Source organism: Sylvia atricapilla, chromosome 9, assembly GCF_009819655.1.
Source record: "Sylvia atricapilla isolate bSylAtr1 chromosome 9, bSylAtr1.pri, whole genome shotgun sequence".
Taxonomy (NCBI): Eukaryota; Metazoa; Chordata; class Aves; order Passeriformes; family Sylviidae; genus Sylvia; species Sylvia atricapilla.
In genome coordinates, this window is record NC_089148.1 from 26,379,762 (window position 1) to 26,406,103 (window position 26,342).

The 26,342-nt window shown below is 39.7% G+C and overlaps 1 protein-coding gene across 4 annotated transcripts in view; it reads right to left on the reverse strand.

Annotated features, from left to right (window-relative positions):
- Positions 1–24,455, reverse strand: part of PATJ (PATJ crumbs cell polarity complex component) — a 134,933-nt gene extending 110,478 nt beyond the window's left edge. For 3 of the 4 annotated variants that reach the window (XM_066325375.1, XM_066325376.1, XM_066325377.1), the window contains exons 1-13: positions 24,390–24,455; positions 24,141–24,307; positions 22,316–22,498; positions 20,867–21,006; positions 18,889–19,081; positions 17,024–17,152; positions 15,182–15,394; positions 12,419–12,521; positions 11,549–11,637; positions 10,164–10,302; positions 5,214–5,290; positions 2,813–2,869; positions 1,212–1,346 (exon numbers count right to left, since the gene is read on the reverse strand). In XM_066325375.1, coding sequence (XP_066181472.1) covers positions 1,212–1,346; positions 2,813–2,869; positions 5,214–5,290; positions 10,164–10,302; positions 11,549–11,637; positions 12,419–12,521; positions 15,182–15,394; positions 17,024–17,152; positions 18,889–19,081; positions 20,867–21,006; positions 22,316–22,498; positions 24,141–24,307; positions 24,390–24,411 — 1,647 coding nt within the window. In that variant the 5' untranslated portion in view covers positions 24,412–24,455. Of the gene's footprint in view, positions 1–1,211; positions 1,347–2,812; positions 2,870–5,213; positions 5,291–9,734; positions 9,870–10,163; positions 10,303–11,548; positions 11,638–12,418; positions 12,522–15,181; positions 15,395–17,023; positions 17,153–18,888; positions 19,082–20,866; positions 21,007–22,315; positions 22,499–24,140; positions 24,308–24,389 lie in introns of all 4 variants that reach the window. The other variant, XM_066325379.1, reaches the window with a different exon arrangement.
- Between the last annotated feature and the right edge of the window lie 1,887 nt (positions 24,456–26,342).

Consider the following 26,342-nt stretch of genomic DNA (forward strand, 5'->3'; position numbering starts at 1 on the left):
ATAACTTGGCTGCAAAAACACAGTCTGGGCTAAACCTGGCACTTACAGCTTTAGCCCCAGAGCACATTTTTATTTTGTTGGGGTTTTTTCCCAACGACAGAGTAGCAAAAAATTTACACTCACTAGGTCTGGACATACCTGTGAACTTAATTCTGAGTACAGAGTAATACATAAAACTGTTAAATATACACAATTAAAGTTTCCTAAGTTACTCTACAGCAGTGCATTATTGCTTTTTGTATAATATTTTTTTCTTGTTTAGTGGCCAACCAATCTAAACTACACTTCCAGCATTCCATTAATCCCTTCCTTCAGGAATCAAGATTTCCTCCATTAAGCAGTAAGAAAATGTTTTAGGTCTTAGTGATATCAGTATGAATTTTTGATGTTAGAGGGTGAAGGAGTAAAAGCAAAATAGCTGTACACCTAACAAATCAATCTTTCAGAAGGCCTAATTCTGTTTCCATTAAATGTTCTTTGCATCTACTAAAAAAAAGGTTCAAATATCAAAATATTCCACAAGGAGTAAGCATACAATACTTAATTAATGTCTTTATCACTTGCAGGCTGAGATACCAATGGATACATGTAGACACACACATGAAACAGGAATTATTTTAATTTTATCAAATAATTATTTTTCCTCAGAAAATAGGTCTGGTGTGACTCTGGTAACTCCAAAGCTGCCCCAAAGCCTCTTTATACACATTTAAACAAACTAATGTATTTGCTCATACACATAAATATCTTCCAACACTCAACAAAAATGTTTTATTGTGTGACTGAAACCACTGTTCCTAAGACTGTTGTAAAATTTTTTAGGGGTGACAAATATTCAGAAAGATTATCCACCACAACAGCTGAAGCCAAATTGTGCAAAAGACTGGACAAGACTACAAATAATTCAACACAAATATTTTCCCTGCCCTTGGAACTCTTGACACTCATGTTAAAACATTTCAGAAAAAATACCCATGAAGTCACTGAGGGGTCACAAGAAATTGACCTTTTATCCATAAATGAGGAAGGGAACAGTGAAGAAAATGAATGTGAATTGCAAAGCACAACTCTGCTTCCACAACTAATCTGGAAAAATCCAATTCCACACGCAAGCCAAGCTAGAACTTTAGAGAAGCATTTTAAGAAGGCCAAACAAACAGGAAAGACATAATTTTTATTTTTGTAGGGGTTCTGTTATATTTTTTTTTTACCTCCAGAAGTTCATCCTCCAGTTGCAGAAGACCAAGGGCAGCAGCTGGGCCATCTGAAGCAATGGATGATATATAATGATGTCCATCAAAAGTGTCCAGCTCAACTCCTAATCTCAGAGTGTGGATGGGTAACAGCTGCCAAAAGAGAAATATAAGTTAGTATTTAAGTATAAGTCTTTATCTACCACGATAAAAACAAATTTAGGAGTCAGCAGCTCACCAGAATGAACCCACAGTAAGATGATTAAATGTTCACAGTGACCTCACCTGTGTTAAAGCACAACTGTCCACAACTTCTCTTTACAAACTGGTTGCACAAATAAAAGCAAACAGCCTGCTCCTAGGGTGGAAAGGCAATTTGAACTGTATTCTCAAATAATTAAACTTAGTGGGAAACATACAGAGAGAAGTACCCACCAAAAGGTAAGCTGTCAACAAATCACAGAATGGTTTGGGTTGGAAACCTTAAAGATAATCCAGTTCCAACCCCTCTTCCGTGGGGTTTGGAGCAAAACAAAAAATAAAAGAAATAGAAATAAAAAAAGGAATAAAATAAATTCCATAATTGCTATAAAGTCTCACAAGGTCAGCTGTCTTACTCCTTTGGGAGCTACACTACTTCCAGGTAGAAAAAATATCCATGAATTGTCCTCCATAAGTAGTTACTAGAACTGACATCCTTTTTTCTGCAAGGGGAAATCACTGATTTTGTGTCAGGCTTTTCCACTCCCTAATGTGGATTTTTTCTCTAGGGACTCCCTAATTTGGATTTTTTTCTCTAGGGAAATTCTAACCCTGAGTGCCTTAAGTCTGCTAATTATTAGGAAAAGAAGAATAAGAGTGATACACTATCCAGATCAGGCTGAAGAAATCATGGCAACTTGGGGGGAAGAGATGATCAGCAGGAGCTGCTCCTTCAGTTTGGACATTTTCTGGCTTTTTTATCACTAGAGTTCAAACACTGACTGTTCTGCTTCCCAAATTATTCTGGATATTCAAATAAAAGGAGCAATCCACTGATCCACGTCATTCCTTCACAGCCATGTCTCATCATGACTTTATGGTCCTTCCCCACTGAGGTGTCCCCACAAATATATAAATTCATCACCTCTAAAAACCCCTTTTCTACAATATTAACATAGGTATCTTGAAAATCTCTTGGAAATTAATTTAAGATCTGACAATTGAAATTAATTACACATCCCTTTCCCTGAGCCAGGATCACTACAGCAAAATCCTCTGTGGGACAAAAGAGTTGTTCAGCAGAGTTTCAGCCTCTGCTCCATTCTGTGCAGTTAAGTACCCCAAAATTTGAGGTTTATGTGCATGGTTTGAGGCTGGTTTTTTGTTGTTGAGAGTCTGGTAATGAACTGTTTAAAGGTTCATTTGCCTATGCTATGAAAAGGTATTGGATCAATGCAGGAGATAAGCAGAATATTCCTTATTCTGCAAAGAATAGGCAAAAAAAGCCTTTTTTTTTTTTGGAAAATATAGAACCACAAACCCACTAAATTCCTGAAGCACATCTGGAATTGTGTCATGCCCTCCCAGGATTACTCTGCCAACATATACCACGAAGGAAACCACCATGTAAGACTTACCTTTGAGTACTTCTGGAGCTCTGAATCGTCTTTAAAGGGCATATCCACATTCACAACCTAAAAATTGGACATCAGAACATTTTGCAACAGCGGGACAATAAAGACTTTACCAGAACGATGAAATTCTGGCAAAAAAACCCAACAAAACCCAACCAACTCACGAGCAAAATAAACCGTACTTAAACAATGTCACATTGATGCAAAATAATTTTAAACAAATGTTAGAAAAACCTTTCAGGCACAGAACATTTACAAGTAGGAATGTGGTGATTATGCACTATTAGCAGACTCCAATATTATCCTATTCCCGGAGCCCAAATGCCAATTTTAGTCAAGTTCAGTAATCCTGTGTAAGCACAAAATGCCATTATGTTTGACACAAATACCCACACGGACTTGCCAATCAGAATTTGAAAGTATGACAGCTTAAGTTGTTACCTCAGGCTATAGTGCAGCCATCTCCCATCCAGACTAACCCACCAACTTCTGTTGCTAACATGGCTTGAAACACATAACTTTAATTACCAAATGGAAATGGAAAGTGGGTTATTCAAACCAGGGACAGGAAATCCTTTCAGTGTCTTTTCTTGTTTGGTCCCTCCTTAACATAACAGATTTATCTGTAACCTTAGGGTTATTTACTCCAATTTTAAATGTAATTAAAGACGAAATCATAGGATGGTTTGGGTTGGAAGAGACTTTAAAGATCATTTAGTTCCAATCTATGGCCCAGGGTGGGAATTTGGGACACTGAAATCGAATGTTTAAAGGAAAGCTACACTTGATAGATCTGAAAAAAATGGAACCTCGCAAAAAATCAGGTAACTTGTCTTTGAAAACTTCCACTTTAATAAAGATTGGGGGGGGGGGGTGGGTTTGAATGATTTTTAACAGGGCTTCCAGCACGTTGTCTTCCAGTAGTCAGGGTGTTTGTCCTGACAGAGAGAGCCCACCTCATGTCCATGCATGTAAATAAATGGATTTATGACAGGTAGCTCCTCAGCTGACACAACACAGTCCCTGCTCTGGATCTCAGCTCCTTCCAAAAAGGACCAGCAGCACAGAAGCCACCAGGGCCACCAACCCCTCTCTGCAAACAGCTATTTCCTCTCAAGATAAAGACTCCTAAGAGAATCCTGTGGGCACCTTGGGGGTGAGTTCTGGGGGATGAGTGAGGATGGTGGGACACAGGAACTGGGGATGTCACAGGCTGGACACAAACTGGACATTGCCACTGAACACAGGAGAGAGGCACAGGCAACCAGAACCAAAAAATGACTTTCCAAACGGGATGCCAGGAGAGTTTCCTCCCATTATTCAAGAGGTAACATTTTCACTGCTGACATTTCACCGGCGGCGGCCGAAGGCGGATTGGGAATGGTTGGATTCACCAGCTAAGCAGGATTTCATCCTCTGTGGGAAGTGTGATAGTGCTCAGGGAGGTAATAGCAGCCCCTGGAAATGTAAGGGTGGGAATACCATGCAACTGAAGTGGGCAGCCAAACAGATTTATTGCATCATGTACATAATCTCACACGAGCCTCAGATCTTAAAGGAGTGCTAATGGAAAGGAGGGAAGCGAGTTTCTCAAGGCAATTCTTAAAGCTACTTTAAATCTCCCAGCGAGTGACTGGAAGGATGGCTACTCCGAGTAGTAAAAATAAGTGTCTCTAAATCAACTGGACAAGCATTGCAAAGACAAACAGGGCATTTTCTTGGTGGTGGTGAGAATTTTTTAAGGCTTTGGAAAGAACGCTGTCCCGAGTCTTTTTATCTGTACTTGTTGGCTCACCCAGCACTGAAAAGCACAAGTGAATTACAATTTCCATCAACTCCTCGTGACAATTCATCAAAGCAATCTTTTGCTAGGCAATTATTTAATATGAAGTGAAGAAATATCTACTAGACACCGGCACCACAAAGTTACACTGTTGAGAATTACTTTGTATTTTCCCAGCATGTTGGAAAATTATTCTTTCATTCTTCAGATAAAATGGTAAGATTTTTCTGAAAACAGAAGCTCTGTCCTGAGCCGGTTTTTTTTAATTCAGTGCCCAGTAAAACAAACAGATCATGAATGAAATAATAAAAAAGCCATATATTTTAAGTGGCTGCTGTGATGCAGATTTAATAGGACAGCTGATTTCCTTAAATCACTGCTCCTGTCTCGTATTTGTACAACAATAGTATCTATATAAACAGAATAAAATAAAAGGGCAACAAATCCCCCAACTCATTATAACATACATTTCAGCCCTGATGTCACAGGAAAGAAAATTTGATGTTACTGATCTGTTCCAAACACTGAACTGTTCTATAAACAGCCAGTAATGCTAAGCTCACAGATCTGTAATTTAAAGAAATAACATTCATGAATGTAGTTTATTGAAATAAAACATACCACAACTTCATATTCTGGTCCCAGCAGGTTTTCCCACTTGGATTTCAGCTCATGTGCTGCAGGGAGTGGGACTCTTCCTAAATATGAAAGTGAATATTAAATTTACAAGCATATTGTACATTCAGAAGTACATTTACTTCTAAACACTCCAATAAAAATTCAGTGTAAATAAAAGATTAGAGGGAATAATCCCCAAAAGGGAAGTGCATTAAGCTGAGTCTATCAAAGAGCGCAAATCAAAAATGTCTTTCTTAGGAAAACAATGCAAAATGTCAGCTCCTGTAAAAGTGTGATTTATTCAGCTGAGAGGCAGAAGAGGTGATGCTTGGTGATGAGATGTGAGTTCTGTACCATGCAGTACTGTAAATAAATCATTCTCTCAGGCTGCAAAACAAATTTCACACGACTTCATCGTTTGTTGCTGTAAAAACGCTTCCCACTCCAGGGAAACATCATCTCCCACCCAAATGAGCCCTTTTAAGAAGGAAAACACCTGACAAGATATTGCTGTTATTGAGGGGCTGTGTCAGCACAATGCAGGCACAGACTTTATTTATACATTTGGCAGGTATAAAGCCTTGTCTACTTTAATTAGGCCAGTAAGTAACATGAGCTTTAATATAAGCTCCAGTTCTGAACCAGTCTTCCGTGGGAACTTGGCTATCTTGACATTTATATCTTTTCAGCTTTCTTACTTATGCAACCAAGGCAGTTGGTTACAGTCCTGTAAGACAATTTGACAGAGCTAGACAGCAGAAAATGACTGGCTGCCCTGCGTTTGACCTCAGCCAGAAGCTCAGCTCACATATAAAGTTCCAAGCTGGAGCAATGTGTAACTGGTAAGAATCAAGCTCTACAGCAAATTCCATCCAGCAGCGACAGCAGCAGCATCTGGGGGCTGAATTACCAAAAACTGGGGTTGTTTTTTTCTCTTTTTTTTTCCCCCCCCAAATGACTGCAGTAGTTTGTCAGATGTCTAGACAAGGCGCAGACCACTCGGCCTCGGTGCTGTGTCGCCCTGAAATTGGGAATGTGGAGCACAACCTCACGTTCTGCACACAAACAGCGAGTAAAATACCTCAGTGGGGGGATTGTGAAGACACCACGAGGAGCTCAGAGCCCACCTAGGAGCAAAAGCCTGCACAAATGGCATTGTCAAGCTGCCTCTGCTTTCAACACCTCCGCAGACTGCGGAGATAAAGCTCTGCAATACAATCCTCCTTATGCACTCCTGTAACTTTGAAGTTCCCTACTCAATAAAAACAGAGATTGAAGTTTACTTCTATGACAGCACAGCCCACCCCTGTACCTCTGCAGCTCACTTTTAGCCAAATTCTGTCTGATGTGCACTGAGAAGCCACACTGCTCAGAGCCTAACAACTGAGGTGTCACCTGGAAATGTCCAGAGGATTTTCAACCTGCAGGCTCAAGCAGACACAGATATCTGAGAATTCCAGCAATCCTGATAGCTGTTTTCTGCTACCAAAACCACACCCCATCAAGATCAAAAACTTGGGTTTGTAAATACAGCTCACGGTTGTCTCTGAAATAAATTATCTACTTAAAAAATAATGGGAAGACAAATTGCCCTAAAATTCTCAACTGCTAGTTAAGGTTTTTTTAACTCCATTGGAAATAAAAGTTTCTAATGTGTGACTGACTTATTACCAAGCACAGGCTGATCACTGTCTTTATTTCTCAGCTGTATCAAAACCAGAACAAAGTGCATTCTTCTGCTCCTTCCATTTGCAGAAAAAACAGAAAGACAGAAATTCCTGAGTCTCTTTTTCTGCTGTTACAGAGTTACAACACAGGACCTAAGCACCTGTAATCCCCTGTGCAGCCAAATATAGATTTTAAGGTTCACCAGGAGTAATGAATCTCAGGGTCAAGCTCAAAGTTCAGTTCAGCAACTGTAAGCTGTGCTCAGCTGGCTGAATACAGATTTTTTTGTCACTTCCAAAACACATTACCAAAATCTACGAGTTGTTCAGAGCAGGTGCTGATGCACGTCTCCATTTGAAGTTTTCCCCTTTCCTTCTTTCAAACACACTTTGAAGTCTCTGCTTGTAACTTCCTTAGAACTGTGGAAATGTGGGCTGAAGGGATTTGGATTGAATATATTCAATTCCAGTGGCATCACTCAATTCACTTACAACGTTCCTTTTTCCCCAAACAGCTTTTTCCACATGGCAGCTAATAGGAAATTTCTTTCTAGTCTCTCATCCAGCTGAATTCCTCATGACCTGACATATGTACCATGTCTTCTATAATGTGCAAGGCCTCAGAAATGAAAACACTTCCCAGGGACAGCTTTCATTAGCAACAACTTTTCAGCATATTTAGCCTGTCCTTCTGCCTGCGCTTCCAGGCAGTTTTTCATTTCTAATTAGCAAGCATAAAGAAGAAACCACAAACGTATTGTAAAAATCATCTTTTCTGGTCAGAACTGTCAGCTTCTTCAAAACTGGGATCTTTTTTTTTTTCTTGCAACTTCCTCCTGCTCTCCAAAAGTTACTCACACGAGGGTGTGTGTGGCGCTCTTCATTAAAGCCCTTCCTTTACCTGCCCTACTACTGGGGCTTTTTCCCCAGACATCTGTTAAGCTTCTGACTCCCAGCATTGTCCCTGTGGGTTCTGAGCACTCCGGCAAGGCAGGATGGAGCAGTTCTGCCCAGCCTGCAGGCTTGCAGAGGCAGCTGTTAAATCCATCGCCTGCACTCTGCTAGCACAGAGTTTCAGGCCTCGTGCACGTTGCAGCCCAAACCTCGTTGCCTTTGTACCAGAACTGCTTAAGCATGGCTTTGCCTGGCCAGAATTACTATTTAATACCTCCCCAGGAAACACAATTTAATAAGAATTTCACACAACTGGGCTTAAAGGGAAGTAATACGCATTTTATAAAACATACCTTTCACATTAAGCTTCTAAAAGAATTTCCAGAGTTTAGTCAGAGCCTTAAATTAGCAGTATTTACTTTAGCACCGTTATAACGAAGTGCCCATCACCACATCCAAAATAAGCACCCATCTCTGGAATTTAAACTTGGCCATTAAATTCTTTTCCAAGGTGAAATCTCATACATCGTATTTCTGCAGGAGTAAAATATGCATAGAAGTCCCACAGTAAAAAAAAACAACAAAAAACTGGGTAAGTGACACAGGACAGACAAAGTGTTGCTCTTTTCCAGCCTCTGTCATAGCAAAACAATGCTTTGAGAACCTCAACTCTCAGCTACTCAACCACCTCTGTTCTGGCTTCCTGTTTCTGGGAACATGGAAAAGTCACAACAAAGGATGTCTGGTTGCAAGGCTTGGACAGAAAAGTAAAACAGAATGGAATATAGGAACTGCTACATTTCTCTCGTTTCCAGGTTGTCTTTAATACTGACAGATCTTCAACAATCACAGCAAAATTGCTATTCATTGACAGCCGTAATTTAGAATCCTCTATTACATCTACATATCTTAGAAACTACAAGGCATAAGGATAATTTATGCTGACTTTAACACAAGCTGTATAAATTCACCCAGAAGTTCCTGTAGAGGAGCCCAGAAATCTGTGGGGGAATTGAAGATTCTGGAAAGACCTCCAGCCTTGGTTTGAAAGGCAGCTAAAACCCAGAGCAGCCTATTCCTTTGTGACCCTGTGTCTGAATGCCTTTTTGTTTAAAAAAAACCAAAAAACCCTTTTCTGAACTCCAGCTATCAGGTCTTTACACCCAAGACACAAGTTCTGATGAAGCTAATGCAGTGCCAAAAGAGGAAACTGCAGCAAATGGGCTTCAGAGACATGGTACAGGAAACCAGAAGAATATTATGAAAATACTCTGCAGGAGTCTAAGATGTGTGAGGAGGGCAGGAAGATCCAGAATAATTAAGGCAGGAAAAGATCTCTAAGATTATCGAGTCCTGCCATGAAAATGGGTATGACTGAAGTAACACTGATCAGGAAGTAAATATGAATTCCCTGGAGTCCCATCTCCTGATGCTGCTCACCCAGCAGGCTGGTGCAGGGCCCTGGCAGCAGAGGAGGATGATAAATAAAGTCTCTCTCAGGAGAAAAATGCAGGCAGGACACCTCAGGTCATTGGTGCAGGATGAGGACCACAAAGAAGAATCTCTGAGCTGGAGGCTTGCAGCCCTCCAGAGTTAATGAGAGTAATCCCTGAGTAGTGAAAGCTGCATCTCCACTGAGTGTAACCTTAAAAAAAAAAACCTTCCCAAAACAAAGGGGACCACTGCTGACTGGAAAAGGGCAAACTTTATGCAAGGAAAAAGATCCAGAGAATTGCAGGCCCTGAGATGTCACAGAATCCACAGAACCGTGAACAGTGCTGCAATCTGGGGACAGGGTGGGGTGAAAAGAGCTGGTCAGGTCCAAGAGCTTTACTTCAGAAAGCATTGCAGAGCAAAAGCTAAAGGTGGAGTAAGCCATGACAGCCCATCAGTGCAGAAAATGTATTAAAGATGGGAGCTTTTAACCTGACTCAGAAGAGGCACTGCAAGATATCCTATCTACCTGCTTGATGTAGACTCTGCTGCTTTTCACTGTGAAGATTATCCGTCTGTTCTTGTTTTCCCCCATTCTTAGTGGCCACACTAATTTCAGTCCCTACAGCTCCAAGGGACACAAAGATTGGAAGAGTTGGCTGCACTGTGAAAACAGATAAAACCCCAAATCATAGGCTGCAAAATATAGGAAGTAGTAGCACCATCTCACTAATTCCTTTTTTTTATTTTGGTGGGGTGGCTACACAGGAGTTTTGAGCTGAATTTTCCTGAATCTCTCATTTTAGTTTCTTTCCAATTCTCCTTCAAGTACTTTACTTTTCTACAGTGCACCCTTAAAAAAAATCGAGGATCGTGTAGTATCCAGTCCTAAACTGTTAAATGAGGTAACTGTAAATTGAGTGAAAAATAAAATCAGTTGCTAGAAAAGAAGAATTACCTCTATCTGAAGGGGTTTCTGAAGAAACAGTAAAGGAAGGCTTCCTTCTAAGCAAGGTGAGACGTACAGTCTGTCCCGTGTTTCGCAGTGCCTCTACCACTTCTTGGTTGGTAAAATCCTGAATGTTGACTCCATCAACCTAAAACAAGAAAATTGTACCAAAACCCAGTAATTGTGCTGTATTCTCAGGTTGTGTTCTGGAGTACCACAGGCTGTAAGCAACAGCCACATTATTTAGTGCAGGAATTACAGGATTACTCTCCCAAGACAGCAATATTTGCAAAACAATCTCACTAAATCTGCTACGTTTCACTGATGAGAATTTATTTCCAAAATGCATTTTAAAAGGAAACACAACAGTATTTTCTTCATGCTGTTTTCAGGGGGACAATCACAAAACAGAATTTACTAGTTTGATACAAGTATGCACAGATTTTTCCTTAAATTTTTTTCTGCTTACCAAAACCAGCTTGACAAGGACTGTGGATGAAGGTTCCAAGCAGAGTATCCAACCTAGAACTCTGTTCAGTTCATTATCACTGCTGGTTTTCTCATGGATTTCTAACATGCTCCACACAAGCCTCTACAAACAACTGTTTGTATAATCCACCCTAAACAGCTCAATTCTTACATGAGCAGGTATTTTAATTTACACCCAAAATACTCCGTTCACCTCACTGTCAGATCATGCATCAATTCCTGCAGATAAAAGGTTATATTAATTTTTGCTCTCACAGAGGAGAAGCTGATTTTGGAAGGTCTGGCACGGCACACATTTAAAAAGTAATTTCAAATCATATCTCTATAAATATTATCTCTTAAAACAAAAAAGACTGTGGAATTCATTCCTGCTTGTGCTGTGAATGCAAACTTGGCTATTATTCAATTGACTGTTATTCAATGGTTTTTCATTTTTCTACACATAAAGCTTGGGCTTTTAAACCTAAATTGTGACCATTAACATTTTGATTGTATCCACACTACACAGCCATTAAGGAACACAAACAGTGTGCCATATCTTGCAGAATCTTAACAATCCTCAAATCACATTCAATTCAAGTAGAAGTTAATGCTGCTCATCTTTACTGCAGGCCAAAAGCCAAGATTCTCCACTCTGAAACACTTTAATCCAAATGCTTGCCTCTTTCACAGTTAACTACTATTTACTATTTCTTTGAATATAAAATAATACTTTAACCACAGCAAGCCAAAGCTCATTTCTGTCACAAGTCTACCTAAACAAACACAAACCACCAAATTATTTCTTCTGCAAAGCAGAGCTGGTTTAATTAATTTTAGAAAGTCTTTACAATTTTTTTTTTTTTTAACAGAGATGTGAAATGTATCGGTTCTACAGCAATATAGAAGGACAGTATTTTACTTACAGCAACAATTTTGTCATGAACATGAATTTGTCCATTGTGGTCAGCAGCACTACCAGGTATTATATTTTTCACAAAAATCCCTGAAGGTTCTGTTGGGGGCGGGAAGAAAACCAAGTCACTGCATTAACCTAATCTGCTGCTTTTCTTACTAAGATTTTTAATTCCAGCCTTTTTCACACACTTCCTTCTGCCCATAAAGTGATGATTCTGTAAATCACCACCATCTGCACGTTACCACTCCCACAGCCTGACACAAAACTGAGGATTTCTGGTGGAAAAAAATACCCCAGCACTGACACAACCACCTGTACACTGACCTCCAATCTTTTTCCTTAAAATGGCTCACAAAAGGCCACCTCCTCCATGGATTCATCCTTGTGCTTACCCAGGCTTTAAACCACAATCACTTAAATCCATGCTGCGTTTGATTTCAATAGGACTAACTAAGCTAAAAGTAAAGTACGTGCTTAAGGACTTTGATCAGGACTTCAATCATCTTACAGCTGAAGAATTTAGTACTTTAAATCTTAATGAAAAAGGATTTTTCTTTAAAAAAAAAAAAAGAAAAGAGAAGAGAAACATTGAAATCAGAAAAGCTGTCCTTTGTCATGTTTGCAGTTTGATTATTAATTCTAACTCCCAATGAGAACAAGGAAATAAAAACAAAGAAAAAAAAAATAAAATCCCCCTGAAATACTAACACTTCCCTTTCACAAACTCCCACTAAATATGAGATGCTTCTCTGCAATTCTAGTGAATTTCATGTCCCCATATCCCAGCACAGGTAGGAGCTATTAATTTTCCCCATGGTCAATAAAGGGTATTTGAGAAGCCCCTGTCCAACATTTTCCTAAATCCTGAGCAACTCACCTATATCACATGTGCCAGCATATCCAACAATTGTTATTCCTAGGCTTTGCCCATTCTTTTTTATAAGTTCAACGTCATAGGTATCAAAAAAGTTGTCATTATCCTATAAATAAAGCACAAGACAGTAAAAAAAAAAAATCTCAAAATTTCCCAGTGTCGTTACAATACTGCAGGTTAGTTAAGACCTTCAGAAGTGATTTAGGTTTTTATTTTGTTAAAATGCAATGAAAATTCATTTGTAAAGTCCCTACAAAGCTGCCTCTGGGATGTCTGTGCAACTCTCTCCTGACCAGTAAAAATCAGGACTGCAAGGCAAGAGTTCAAACAGGGAACAGTAAAGACACTGGTGAGACCAAAAGAGAAAAACAATCAAGCACATAAATCTGAGATTGCAAGGGATAAATTAAAATACATAGAGTTGTTTGCTTTCTGTAATCAGATACAGAGCAATGAGATCAAAAAAGAAGATGATGAGAGTAAGGTCTGTTAAAGTGATGGAAATCAAGAGGGATCCTGTCACTGCCAACAGCAAAAAACGGACTGGGAAAATGGAAAACATTTCTTCAGGGAGTGAAAAGAGAGAAGTTCAATCAAACGCTTGCCAAGTATCAGCTTTGGAAGGACCCATATTAAAAGCAGCCCAGAGTTCCAGCTGTACCTATTTCACTTCTCAATGGAAGAGAAATCGATGGGCACTATCTCCTGATCACACACACCTTCCCTCCACCAGCAAAGTCATTAAGCTCATTAAATGCCTTCCAACTCCCTTGCTCCATAAGAGGCTGATGGAGATGAAGATAAGTTTGGACGCTGTCACTTATCTCCAGTAAACAAGCCCACAGCAGGACCTGAAATGGAGCTGTGGCCTTGAGAGCTGTTTTGACAATCAAAATGCTCCTCAGAGTCAGTGCTTTGGCTACAGACATTTCTAAGTAACACTCCTGCTAGAATGCAAAATAATTGAAATGAAGTCCGGAAAAATCAAAGTGCAAAGTCCTAAACACAGTCAGCACAAACAGGCTGCTCATGCTGCTGTCACTATCTTGGACAGTACAGATAATAAGGTTGTTTTCTTGTTGCCCACACACAGAAGTAGTTTCAGTTATTCTCTACCACAGGAAATTCAAAGAAAATTAAATATGACTATAAAATTGAAAATAACTAACCACCCATTAAAAATGCCTTTCTGCTGGTTTGCAAAAAAAGAGGAAAGGAAAATATTTTCCATTCCAAAGCTCACAGCTAGGGAAAGTACTCAGAAACCAGAGAAAAACTAGACTATAGGGATAAGTTCCATTATAAATCTGACACAAACCAATTGGTGGATCATTGAAATCATCATTAAAATAATAAATACATTCAGATTAACAACTTGTCTTTGCAAATTTCTCCTGGCACCAGGAAGAGGAGTTTCTTCAAATCTACACGTGAAGGCACTATTTAGTTCAGAAAATGATTTTTCCCCCTCTGAACTGCACAGCAGGAACACGGAAAACACTGAAAAGACACTGAGAAGGAATCATATTTTAGAAAGGCTGCAGTATTTACAGTGCTCAGGGTTGATCAGTGACAACAGGAAGGGAGAAAAACCAGAATTTTGTGGAGGAAACAAAACCACGACCATATTATTTTGCCCCTAATGCGGGCCCTGGAAAATATGATCCAGTCAGGAAAGAAGGGCCTCACAACAATGCTGATTCCCTTGGAAAGCCTCTTGTCAGAGTGTTGGATAAGCCCAGTTTTGAGACTCCAGCCTCAGGGATGCAGATCACCCCTTCCACCTCCTGGGCACTGTGTGTCCTGCTGCACTGATCCCTCCTGGGGAGAAAAGGAGCTCAAGAAGGACCCAAAATCCCTGACTGACACAGCCACAGCATTTTCCCAGGGATGTAAAACACAGAGCTGCCCTTGCAGTGACTGTGCCTTGTGAGCAAAGAGGTGAATTTGTGGCAAAGTGACTTCTCCTCTGATCTTTAGAAACAGTGCTTCAAAACAAACAAAAAAAATCAAACAACTTAGCTCTCCTCACTCATATACAAGAAACTAAACAAGGAAGAAAAGGCTACTCAGATTCTACACCTAAATCTAAGCAGCACAGTAGCAGCAGATGGTACACAAGCACAGCTTTGTTTATGTTTCGAGACCTACTGTACACTTAGTGTAGCATTTGTTGATTTTAATTACTCAAAACTGAAAAGAATGACTTCAAAAACAAGAGACTTTGATATGACCATGATAAGATTTGCTAAAACAAGTTTCAAAATTTTTAGATATATTTCCTATCACAGGCAGTAGCGTAGACTATGAAAACATTACACTTATGTTTCATAAAAAGATGATTGTGCTGAATAATTCTGGTGTGGCCGTGGCTCTCTGGATTTCAGACTAGGGAAATTCACAGTCCAGTATTAAATCCACTTACAAATGATTGATTAGAAAAAATGTAATGAGCTAAGAAGAAGAACTAAAAGTACCACTTATCGATAATGTTTATGGCTTTGGTAATTAAATTAGCGGCTCTGAAATAAATTCTGTAAAGCTGATCATTCCAATCCCAAGATTATGGGTATTAATAAGATACAGGAAAAATATTATAGAAGGCAGGGCTATAATAATGACCACTTAAACACAGGAATATGACATCTGGAAAGTGAAGAGAGGAGAAGCACTTCAGGGCCCAAGAACACTCTGTTCTCTCCTTCCTCTCTGATCACAAGCCACAAATACACTTAAAAATGTCACAAGGAAGCAGCAGATACTCACATTTCCATCTTGAAGGGAAGGTAATGTGCTGACTGGCCAGCTCAGGGGAGCTGGTGGAGCCTCCATGACTTCACACTTGGGGTCCCTTGCAACAATCATCCTGACAGAATTCCCACAGTTCCTCAGCACTTGGGCCACTTGCTCACTGGTCATCCCTTGTACATTGGTCCCTCCAATCTGCAGGATGTGATCTCCTGTCTGCAGCCTCCCGTCCTTCAAAACGCAAAGAAAAACAACAAAAAGTGTTTCCAGCCCTTCCATGAAGTATCTGTTCCATCACAAAACTGAAACTGTGTAGGGCCATCTTCATGGCCATGAGAACCAATGTGAGAAAATGGCAGAAAAAATGACAACCATGGCAACATTTTAAATAATTCAAGGACTTGTTTGCACAGTTACGTGCTGGTTTTTGCCACTGTTTTGCTCATTTAGGAGAAAACAGGCAGCAACAATGTTTTATAATCTCACAGATTGTTGTGTGTTCTGTTTCATAGAATACCCCTCATCAGACAGGAGTTAGAATATAAGCACAGCATTTTGATTTAGGAGTTTTTATAGAGTGTTTTCCCTCATACTTCTGTATTTTTTTTCTCATGTGATCGGCTCCAACTCGAGTGAGCAAATCCACTGAAGCTAACAAGCCTCCACACAATCCATTTTTTGCCTGATAATTATGATTTACGACCTACATCATCATTTCCATCACAAGGAGGAATTTTTAGCACCAAATTCTCAGCTGGTATTGATCAGCACAGCTCCACCACCTTTGGTGCATTGATTTATACAGCAATCACAGAGTTATTCCCAGAACCAACTCAAACTCATTTGCAAACTCATCCAATTTTAACATGTACATGCCTCATTATTTCACATGTTCTTAATGATGTCTCATTCAGCTGAGAATGATGTGGTGAGTTCTTAGCTTACATGCTTCACTGGTAGCCAAAACACTTTATTCCTTACAGCAAAACAGGTGTTAGACAAAAATTAAAAAATACTCATTTATACACGGCAGGTTCAGAGGGACACAGTCAAGAAAAAGCCAACATTTTCCAGTAAAGCTCTCCAAATTTCCAGCTTTTAATTCCATCCTGTACTAGAGAAAGTACTTTTGCCTTTCCCTTTTGTCTGCCAGGGTTCCAGTCCCCAGATATTGTAACTCATAGTGACCAAACTAGTTTCAAAAACCTGAACCTGTTTTGCTATTGCAAGTGTTCTACTCCTGAAATGTAGCAGCACTCAGCACCCAGCCTCTAAAGGCAAACAATCAAAGGTGCAAACTGTGCCTGTGCAACTCCAAAAGGCTTTGCACCAAACCAAAGTGTCCCCTTGAACTGGTCAGGCTGCAAGGCAGGGATTGAACCCCCCTTCACTGAAACCCACTGAAAATTGGACATTTTCAATCTCTAAACTGAATCTTGCAACGCAGTGACTTTGGTAGGGCAGATTTTCTTGCCTGACAACTCACATGGAGAGTTTGTCCCTATAGATGTTGCAAAACGTGCCAAATTCTACAGAGTATTTGTCCTGCCCCAGACTGACTAAAGGCTGAAAATACCAAAAGTATTAAAAACATCAGGCAACTTTTCAGAATTTTTGCATGTTCAACAATGTTACAAAAGCCAAAAATGCTTGTCTAAGAAACAACTTAATTTATATCAGGTGCTGATTTTTTCCTCAATCATACCTTCAAGGTGTTTATTTATAAAGCATGTGTTGGCATTCAGACTTTGATGCTGCCAGCTTCCTTTTGTTTAAGTATATTAGTTTATTTTAAGACTGTCAAAAGCGGTTAATTATACTTCGCAATCAAACAAGAAGTGACATAATATAACAAATTACCCGATCTGCTAATCCCCCAGGAACAATTGTTCTTACAACTACTCCACTCGACTTTCCTCCTACAATTCCAAAGCCTAATCCTGAACCATCGTTAATCAGCTCAACGTCTTCAATGTGGCCCCAGTGAATCTGCAATTAATAAAAAAAAAACAGGAGATTTTAATTTTCGGACGATCATTAACGTTCCTTGCTCTCACATGTAGCAGGAACAAGGAGAATTAATCAGACCAACTTTCTGCCTCCACCCCTCAATACTGGAAAATCTGTGGGATTTTTGTTCACTCAGCTCCATTTCCTCATAAATACGCACTGGGATTTCTCATCTGTTTTTAAACACACGTTTTTCTGTCCTCTGCTTTTGGGATAACAGGATACTAGGGGAAAAAAAAAAAAAAGCTTGACTAAGAAAAAAGCAATTTTAAGATTTCTTTCCGGGCCAAAATGAAAAGTATCCTTTCAGTTTTTCATAAATCCAGAGTACTGCAAACAAGAGGGAAAAACAGAGGCAAGGAGCTTGCACTGGCCCAGTTTTCACTTGGCGTTGCCCAAATTCTGATTTCTGTTATTTCACTTACACACTCTGAACACCCCCATTCAGCACTGAATTAATAGCACAGCACAATATTCTGCCATACTGGATTGGAAGCAAATTTCTAAGCTACACTGTACCATGACCTTATGTTCTACAAGACAATCTGAAAATAACAAAGCTGTTAAGCAACCCAAACCCAGCCAATGTTTCTGTCAGATTAATATCTCATCCAGGCCCAAATGGAGCAAAGTAGGCAGATTTAAGTCTTCTGCGAATAAAGGATTTATTAGCATACTGAAAATCTTTGCCAAAGCCAGTTAAATATCATAAAAGAAGTTTAAAGACCCCCTTCAGAGATATATATTTGTATTTTATTTTGTTAGTCTGTTCAGCGCAGATCTTTCAATGAAAAGGCAGTTAAAATTTAATTCTTTAAAATTTTCAGTGCAATAAACAATATTGATTATCCACTAAAACCTTCAGATTTCACTACCTCTGTAATAATCATGAGGGAAATAATTACTAAGAATAAGGAAAAGCACTGCTTTTACCCAGATTTTCATCAAAGTCTACCAGCATAATAAATTCAGATTCCAATATTGCAATCCCTGGATTTAGGTGTGCAGTTTGACCGAATACAGGGAAGCCACCTGGACCATATGGGTGGAACACAGATGGAAGTTCAGCCCTGGTTTATTACATGTCCCAGTGACAAGCTCTCCTTTGTCACAAAAACAAAAGGCTTCCCAATCACTGAAAATTGCAAATGAAAAAAAAAACCAAACACAAAAAAACCCAAACAAAACAAGCTGATAAATAAACAGAGACTGAGAGGTTCTTTAACAGATAAATTCTGTTTGTTTTTTAAAACAAAGACAAGGCTTTTTGGTGTGAGCACTGCCAGTTCAAATTGGTTGGGCTGTTTCAAGCAGTGTCCACGGCAGGTTATGTTTACTCTCTTTCAAGAGGTAATCAGAGCATCTTTAATTGCTGAGCACAAGGAGGTTTCAGCTGGGTATTCTCATAAAATGCTTCATCCAGCCTGTGCTGAACAGACCCTGCTGATAAGAATATGGTGATCTACTAAAGCTTCTGCTATCCCATAAAAACCCAGGATCTGTTTTATAACAACTCCATGCAGCCTTGCAATGGAAGCTCTGTGCTTCCTGCACGGTGAGTCTAAATGAAATGTCACCACATATAAAATCTGATTAAAGGAAAAGTTCCCTCTAACACAAACACTTAAGAACTACAGGGGGAAAAAAATTAAAAAAAAAAAAAAAAAAAAATCCATCCCAGCTCAAAGTCTGATTTTGACAGTATTACAACTCACAGTCTCAGGTGGATTTACATCACTTAATAAGGCAGTTCTGCTGTTCCCTTGAAGTGGCTCCCGAGCCACCACCAGATGCAGGGATCCTGTGGATTGCTGGAGGAGGGCAATGGCGTGCTGATGGGAAATGTTCTGATCCAATGGCGTGCAATTAATGGCCAGTATGTGGTCATTTTCCCTCAGTCTTTGATCCCTTAACAAAACATTGAAAGCAATTTTTTAATGCAGCACAGTGACTTCATGTCAGGCTCGTGCAGCTGAAATGTGAACATGCAAAACACACAGTTGTGCAAGGTTAAATGTTTATGTGTTTTAAAAATCTGCTTATTAGGGTGCCTTCACCAGCATACACACTACACTCAATCCACATCATTCTGTTTGGCCACATTTTGTTCCAGTTTTGTCATGGTACAGAAATTTGCTCAGTTCTTTACTTTGCTTCTATTCAAAATTTAATTGCAATTCTCTTACCCTTTCTTGATGATATTGAACTACAAAGCGGAATTTTTTTTGTAGTTACACAATAAACTAGGAACTATTCTTCATTATGTTTAGCACTACATGATGCCATCTCTAAGAACTCACAACTCAGGCTTTGATGCTGTTTTGTATCACTATTTAACCTAAAGATTGATGTGCTGCATATTTATATTTTACTTAAAATTTATAGTATGAAGCTTCAGACATGAAACTTTCTTGGAGCAACACACAGCTCAGCTGCTACCTTGAGATAATATAAATTTCACAGTTAATTCACCCCAGTGATGAATTTAGATTTGTGACAAGAGAGAAACCATCACTCATCTCCTTTGTTAAATATTCATTCTGAGCACGAGACCAAACTGTTACATAGACAGACACTGCCTTCAAAGCTCTGTAGGAATCCAAAAAAGTCTCCAGGAGATCTTGTCTCAGAAGCAAAATGGGAAGCATGCTGGGGAAATTTATAAACTCTGAAACAATATAACTGCACATCTTAACTAAGGCATTTGAAACTTCCTTTTTGTCGTGCCATGTTTAAGATGTTTCCCAGAAATCACTTTCTTCGAGCACTAACCATATTTCAGATTCTCTCATCAAAGAAAGTGAGCAGCAGGTCATCAAATCCTAAAGTGAGATATTCACCCTCCTTTGACATCCGGATCAGTCCATCTGTCTCCACTTTGAAAGAGCCTTAATATGCTTTTCTTTAAGTGTTCTCTGGTGTGTTCTCTGTGGGCCCATCGCCATTATCATTCCAACCTCTCCCCACTCTTTTTGTCATCCTGTGTTGGCACTTCCTGACATGTGTTATTTAAAAAGTGACACCAGTGACTTGAAATCTAGACACATTTTTCTTGAAACATAATTCCGAGCACTGCATTTGTCTCATGCCAACTCTTGTGGCTTTACAATCGCATTTTATTTTTAAAGGATTGCTCTGTCTTTTGTTGTTGGGTGAAAAACCCACAGACAATACAGGAAGAAACTGCCTGAAGCCTCGATTCTGTGATGACATCTGTGCAGGGATCTGTCGGGAGGAGTGGATCTAAATTTACACAGGAAACAAACACTAAAACCAACTATAAATAGGGCATTGTCAGAGGCACATAAATAAAGGAAAAAGGGGTGAAAAAAAAATCTTTCAGAGACACAATGCATAAAAATTAAAACGGAATCTAATTTTTGTTTTCTTCATGTTCTTTCCTGAGTTTTCTTTTGTTTTTTTAATCAGGGCTCAAGATTCTCCAAAGTGAGTCACGATTTCTGGAAATTCCATTTATGAATGGCTCGGATATTTAAAACTCATCTGAAAACCTGATCCTCAAAACATTAAGTCCCTTTTAGCTGAAAAGCCAGAATTCAAGATACCACCACCAAAATACCCCACCAGATAACCCAGACAAACATGTTATTCTGACGGAGTTTTCGACGTGAAGGTCACGACTTTTCCCTTCATGGAAAATACAATTTTCCGACACAATTATGAAGATCTCACCTGTCAGCTATGCTTCCTGGCTGGACTTCCTTGACAAAGATACCAACTTCTCCCAGGATGGGATTTTTAAGGGCGACCACGCTAAACCCGAGACCTCCAACAGAAGGTTTATCAATCGTTATTGACTCTATTTGTCTTCCCTAATAAAACAGAAGATAAAATTATTTACTAATTTTCAATGCAATAGAACGAGCTAGTGTTAAATTTATGAACTCTGGGAGAATTATTCTCCTCCTAAGACTAAACAAAGGCAAAATAGCGAGTGTGTTATTTCTATAAAAGCTCCTCCATTTATTATTTGTAATATAGCAATGTATTGGATATGCAAGCACTCTGAGGTTCTGAAACCTCAGGGAATTTAAGAGCTGCTTTCACACTTCATTCACATTATGAGATGAATTCCAAACTGGATGAAAACTATGAACGAAGTGCTGTCTAGAGCAATATATTTGGGATTTCTGGAAATGCTGTATAGCTGAACTAAATTACTCGTCTTTTGGCTCCCCTTGCTTTTAATGCTGATTTTTAGGTATGCATTCAAAAGACTGCAGCTTTTAAATAAAGAAATTAATTTCCTCACCCTCCCTTCAGCTTCACACTAGAAGCTGAAAAAGAGTTTGCCTTTGCAACTGCCTGTTTTTCAGTTCTAATACAAGATTTTGGGGGATTGTTTAATGAGAAATATTACCGTGAGAATACACTGCTATCACAGCTCTTTTATTCCAAATAACATGCAGCTTTTACTGCTACATCTTATCTCTGATGAGTTAATGACACGCTAATGAGAAGAGTAATGCTCAAAATATTACAGCTACATTAAGGTAGTCAATTAGCAACAGTTACTTAATATAGAAAGGCACGACTAACCAATTAAATTAATGGTTCAAAATAACACAGAACAATACATTCATGGTATAAATGCCAATCTCACATGGGTGGATGTCTGCACCTGTACAAATTCCGAGGGAATTTGGTACATCTGCATCTGTCTGGCAAAGTTAAGACACACTAAATAAAGAGTTAAATAAAATATTACATGCTGGTTTTTTTAAATCCTTTGCACTGTTCATAAAGTTGGTACATTTCCAATTTAAAATGTACTTGATAAACAAGTGTCTCCAACAAAAGAAGTTTCTGCCCATTTTCAATTAAGTGTCATCAAATACCAAAAATGTTTCCTGGCAACTGAAATTTCCTTACTATGTTGGTGTGCTTGGTAGAAAGTAAAACAGAAAATTGGCAATGGAAGTTAAAAAAAACCAAAACAAGCCATCAAGCCACTTCCTGTTGGTGATGTTCTCCTCCTCAGGGAAAAGTTCTCAACACTTCTACTCTCTCCTGGTTAGGAGGCACCACGCTTCCAGACACACAACAACAAAAGCAGTGTGAAATGCTAAAAAAAAAAAAAAAAAGAAAAAAGTTTGGTTCACTAAACCTTAGAGCCATTACCCTTGCCATTTGCTGGATGATCATGTTAAATTCATTAACTCCCAGGTTTGGAGTGAAGGCTGATGCTTTGGGTCCAGGTGAAGTGCAAGGTGTCCCAGCAGTGACTGATTTGTCAGCAAACACCAACAGCCCCCTCTTGGTAAAATCAAAATCCACCGAGCGGTCAGGAGGCATGTAACTGAGCTGTTGAAAAATGAACAAAGGAGTGAAAAAACTACTGAAAACAAAAGAAGGGTTTTCCACATGTACCATTTTATGTGCAGGCTGCCAAAGGAGCAAAAATACTTGTGTTCATAAACGCCCATTCACACAAATATACCCCCCTGTATAAATCAGGCAGTGTTAATATATAACCAATAACCAAGCTAGCATATCAAATTTAAACTGTTTTTCAGGAGTTCTCTGTATGTTTCAGCTGTGCTTCTACTCCACTCATTTTCCTCTGTTTCTTTCATGCTTCTCCCCTGCCCGTGCCCCTTATCCTCTTTTCACCCTAGTATTCCAGAAACAACACATGCAAAAGCACTGAACAATAAAGGGGCTCTCAAGCACTGCTGCAACCGTTAGGGAAACCTAAAGAGAATTTTGGCAAAAAAATTCAGGTATTTTGAGTCATTGAGAAGCCTGAGGCCTGGTTTGTACTACCCCCTCCCCAAAAAGAGCCTAGGGTACAAACTACCACTGAACATGTTATCCCTGCTAGAACTCACACTTCTAGTCCTCACTGAGAATGAGGAAATGAAAAAGTATTCCTAGTGTGACATAATAAACTGGAAAATCCCATCCTGAATGAAACTGCCCAGGCTTACATAGAATTTCAAGAAAACCCAAATTTTCTAGATACAAAAATTCTGAGCATTCTGAATACAAACCCCACCATGTCTCAGTCACTTCTTACATACATTTGCATTTTCATACATTTCTTAATAGCCTGCAGACGTGCATCCAAGCCTTGGAAGGAAGGGATGCAGCACCTCTGGGACCTTGGGAAGGAGGGATAATGAATGGCACAGCCACCACCAGGCCAGCCAGGCAGGAATACCTGCAATACATCTGGCAAAGGACAGCCTTGTCCCCCCTGACACCCACCCTGCTGTAATTCCAGCTGGGCACAGTGACAGCAGGGACAGGGATTGCTGCTGGTCAGCCTCTGGTTTTAAGTTTGCTGATGATTTTAACTTAACTGCAGGGTGAGACCTGTCCATGCAGTTGTGTCATGGGTGCTCATGTCCACAAAATCAAGTATCACTTGGCTTTATAAACCAATATAAACCACCCAAGTTCCAACCTCTGCTGAAGCCAAGTAATTTCAAAACTTGTTTGGGTACAGCTGCATCAGAGCTTGGCAGATCTTCAGGCTGGGTTTTCTACACTTTACTTCCCAAAGCAGGTTAAGCATTCTTGTAAAAATTAGCAAGAACTAAGTGATGCTGTCTTTTAGGGAGAAAAAACGCCGCCACTGAGCTGATAAACAGCACTTAGCTTCTCTGAAAAACAAAGGTTCCCAGTTCCAGCACTGCTCAGGACTCCAAATGCTGGAGCTGATGTCTTTTGCAGATGTTTTTTTTCCAACACAACCCTGCCTCTCCTGCATCTCTTTCAAAGCACGTTGTCCCATGACCTCTTTGCTGCAAAACCACTTCTCATTTCAGCAGTGCCTGTGCAGACACCAGCTCCACAGGAGGAGAGAAGGCCCAACACTCACTAACACCACGCCACAGCTTATTAACGAGAGCGCCCTCGTTAACACACGCCTACACATCCTGATCCAAGTTCCACTCGCCCAGAGTTATCATCACACCAACAACAGGAATTTTGCACTCACTTGCTCCTTCAGCTGCTTGATGGATTGCTGGAGAGTCAGGATCTGGTTGAACAAGGGGCTCCTGAGGGTGTTCCGTAGGACAGTCAGGTTTTCCTGGTGCTGGGAATCCCTTTTCTCCTGCAGTTTTGCCTGCAGGCGATCCAGGATCTGCAGCACCTGCTGCTTATCTGCACCACAAAGGAGCTCAGGTTAGGAATGGAGCTTCTTTGCTCAGTGCTCAGCAAAAGGAATCATTTTCAGACCACTTACCTGCTGCTGGATTTTCGGGCATGTTGAGGGGTGGTCTTGGAATCACTCAGAATAACCTGGCTGAGGTTAAAAAAAACAACAACAAAAAAAAAACCCAACAAAAAAAACCCCAAAAACGAATTAATAAATGATAGATCTAAACAGAATAGTAACATTCAATAAGCGCAATAATACTAAGCTAACTACAACAAATTTAATAAAAAAAAACTACTACCACTGTTGTTTACCCCAAGTACTTAACAAAGCTCTTGACATAGCCTCAGCACATCCAAAAATTTTTCCTAGTTCCACGTGTTTTTCCTTTCACACACAGGAAGGAATATGAACAACTCTTCCAAACATGAATAAAAATGCACGTTATGAAAAGAAACTGAAAAGGATAACTGAGACACAGATATGTTCAACTAAATTATTTTGATTATTGACATTAAAGTTGTGATCTTCACAAATATACATAGAGCTAAAATCTACCTATTATTTAGAAGATACTTTCCACCTGATCATTTGTAGGCAGTATTCTTACCATGATCGTTCAGCCCTGCTGGATGCCAATAGAGGTGCAACTTTGTGTTTCCCCACAAAACAATGAAGTTCCCTCCACCCATGGGACAGCACAGGATTACAGTCCAAAATTGGGCATATTAATCCCTATTCCAAGACATTCCTAAGGAAGGTCTGTTCTAGTCACAGCCTGGCTTACAACAGGTGAAGGAAGCCTGTTCTCTTCTCCTGCAGGTGTTTGCTTTTCTCTTTTTGACATACATGAACAGCAAAATATCCTTTATTAAGATTTTAAGGAGCAGAATATCCTTTATCAAGCTCCTCCACAGTGCCAAATAGAACAGGTCTCCAGCAGGGGCTGAGGCCTAGGTGGCAGTATAAAAACAACAGACTTGCAATTAGCAGAGATGATAAATTTGTACCCTTGCTTGCATGTTATTAAGTTGATGTGGAGCCTGTCATTCTGAAATCTATCAAGGCAGCTCTACCAAACAAGATTCCTTCACTTAGTACAAGCTACTCTGAAAGAAGTCAGCCATTTAACAGCACAATTTACATAATTTTAATTCTATCCAGTATATAAGTGTGTAATTTCAGAATAATATACTTGGAATTATTTTGGAGCAAGACTGGCCATATCCCTCTCTCTATATAAAAGCTTTTTATTTTATTTTTAAGTCTTGCAATTCTAGAGGAGCAAGGGTCATATGGTGAATGTGACACCAGGATAAACACATTCCAGGAGCTCTCTCCCAGCAGGACCTCTGATCCTTTCAGCTCTGCCTCTGCTCACTGGAATTTCTGGAAATCCAGAAATCATCTGGAATTCTGGGAGGACATTGTTGTATTTTCCAAAATATTAAATATTCAGGTGAGTAGCTTCCCTTCTCCTCGCAGAGTCAGGTTAAGCTGATTTACCTAACTGAAAAAAAGAAGTGGATGGAGGATTTATGCCCCCTTTGTTGTGCAGCTTTGGCTCCTGCAGGAATTCCTGCAGAACTCAGTGGGTTTGTGTGGTTTCCACCCAGGGCCAGGCAAAACGAGTCGCTTTGCAAGACTCCTAACAGATTTAGGAGGTCATTTAAAATCAAACTCGTAGCAGGAGTTGAAGCAGCAAAGCCATACAACCCCCTGAAAGATTTTCAGGAATGCATCTGAACTTTTGGAAGTGCTGCGGCTTTATTTTCTTTTCCATTCGAAGTAAAACACTTCTGAGAGCACAGCAGCCTTTGATTCTGTGCTGAGAGCTGATTCTGAAGAGCAGATGAAAAACACTGTTTCCTTACACACTCCTGAGTCTTCATTAAACCCCAAAAGACAAAACTTAAACCTCCTCAACTGAAAATACAGCATGAACCTTAACAAATCAGGACAAAGAATATGGAAATGTGTTCTTTCTTCCTGGTTTAACTTCCCTCCATTCGCTTTCCTCCTCTGTTTTTCTACCTCACA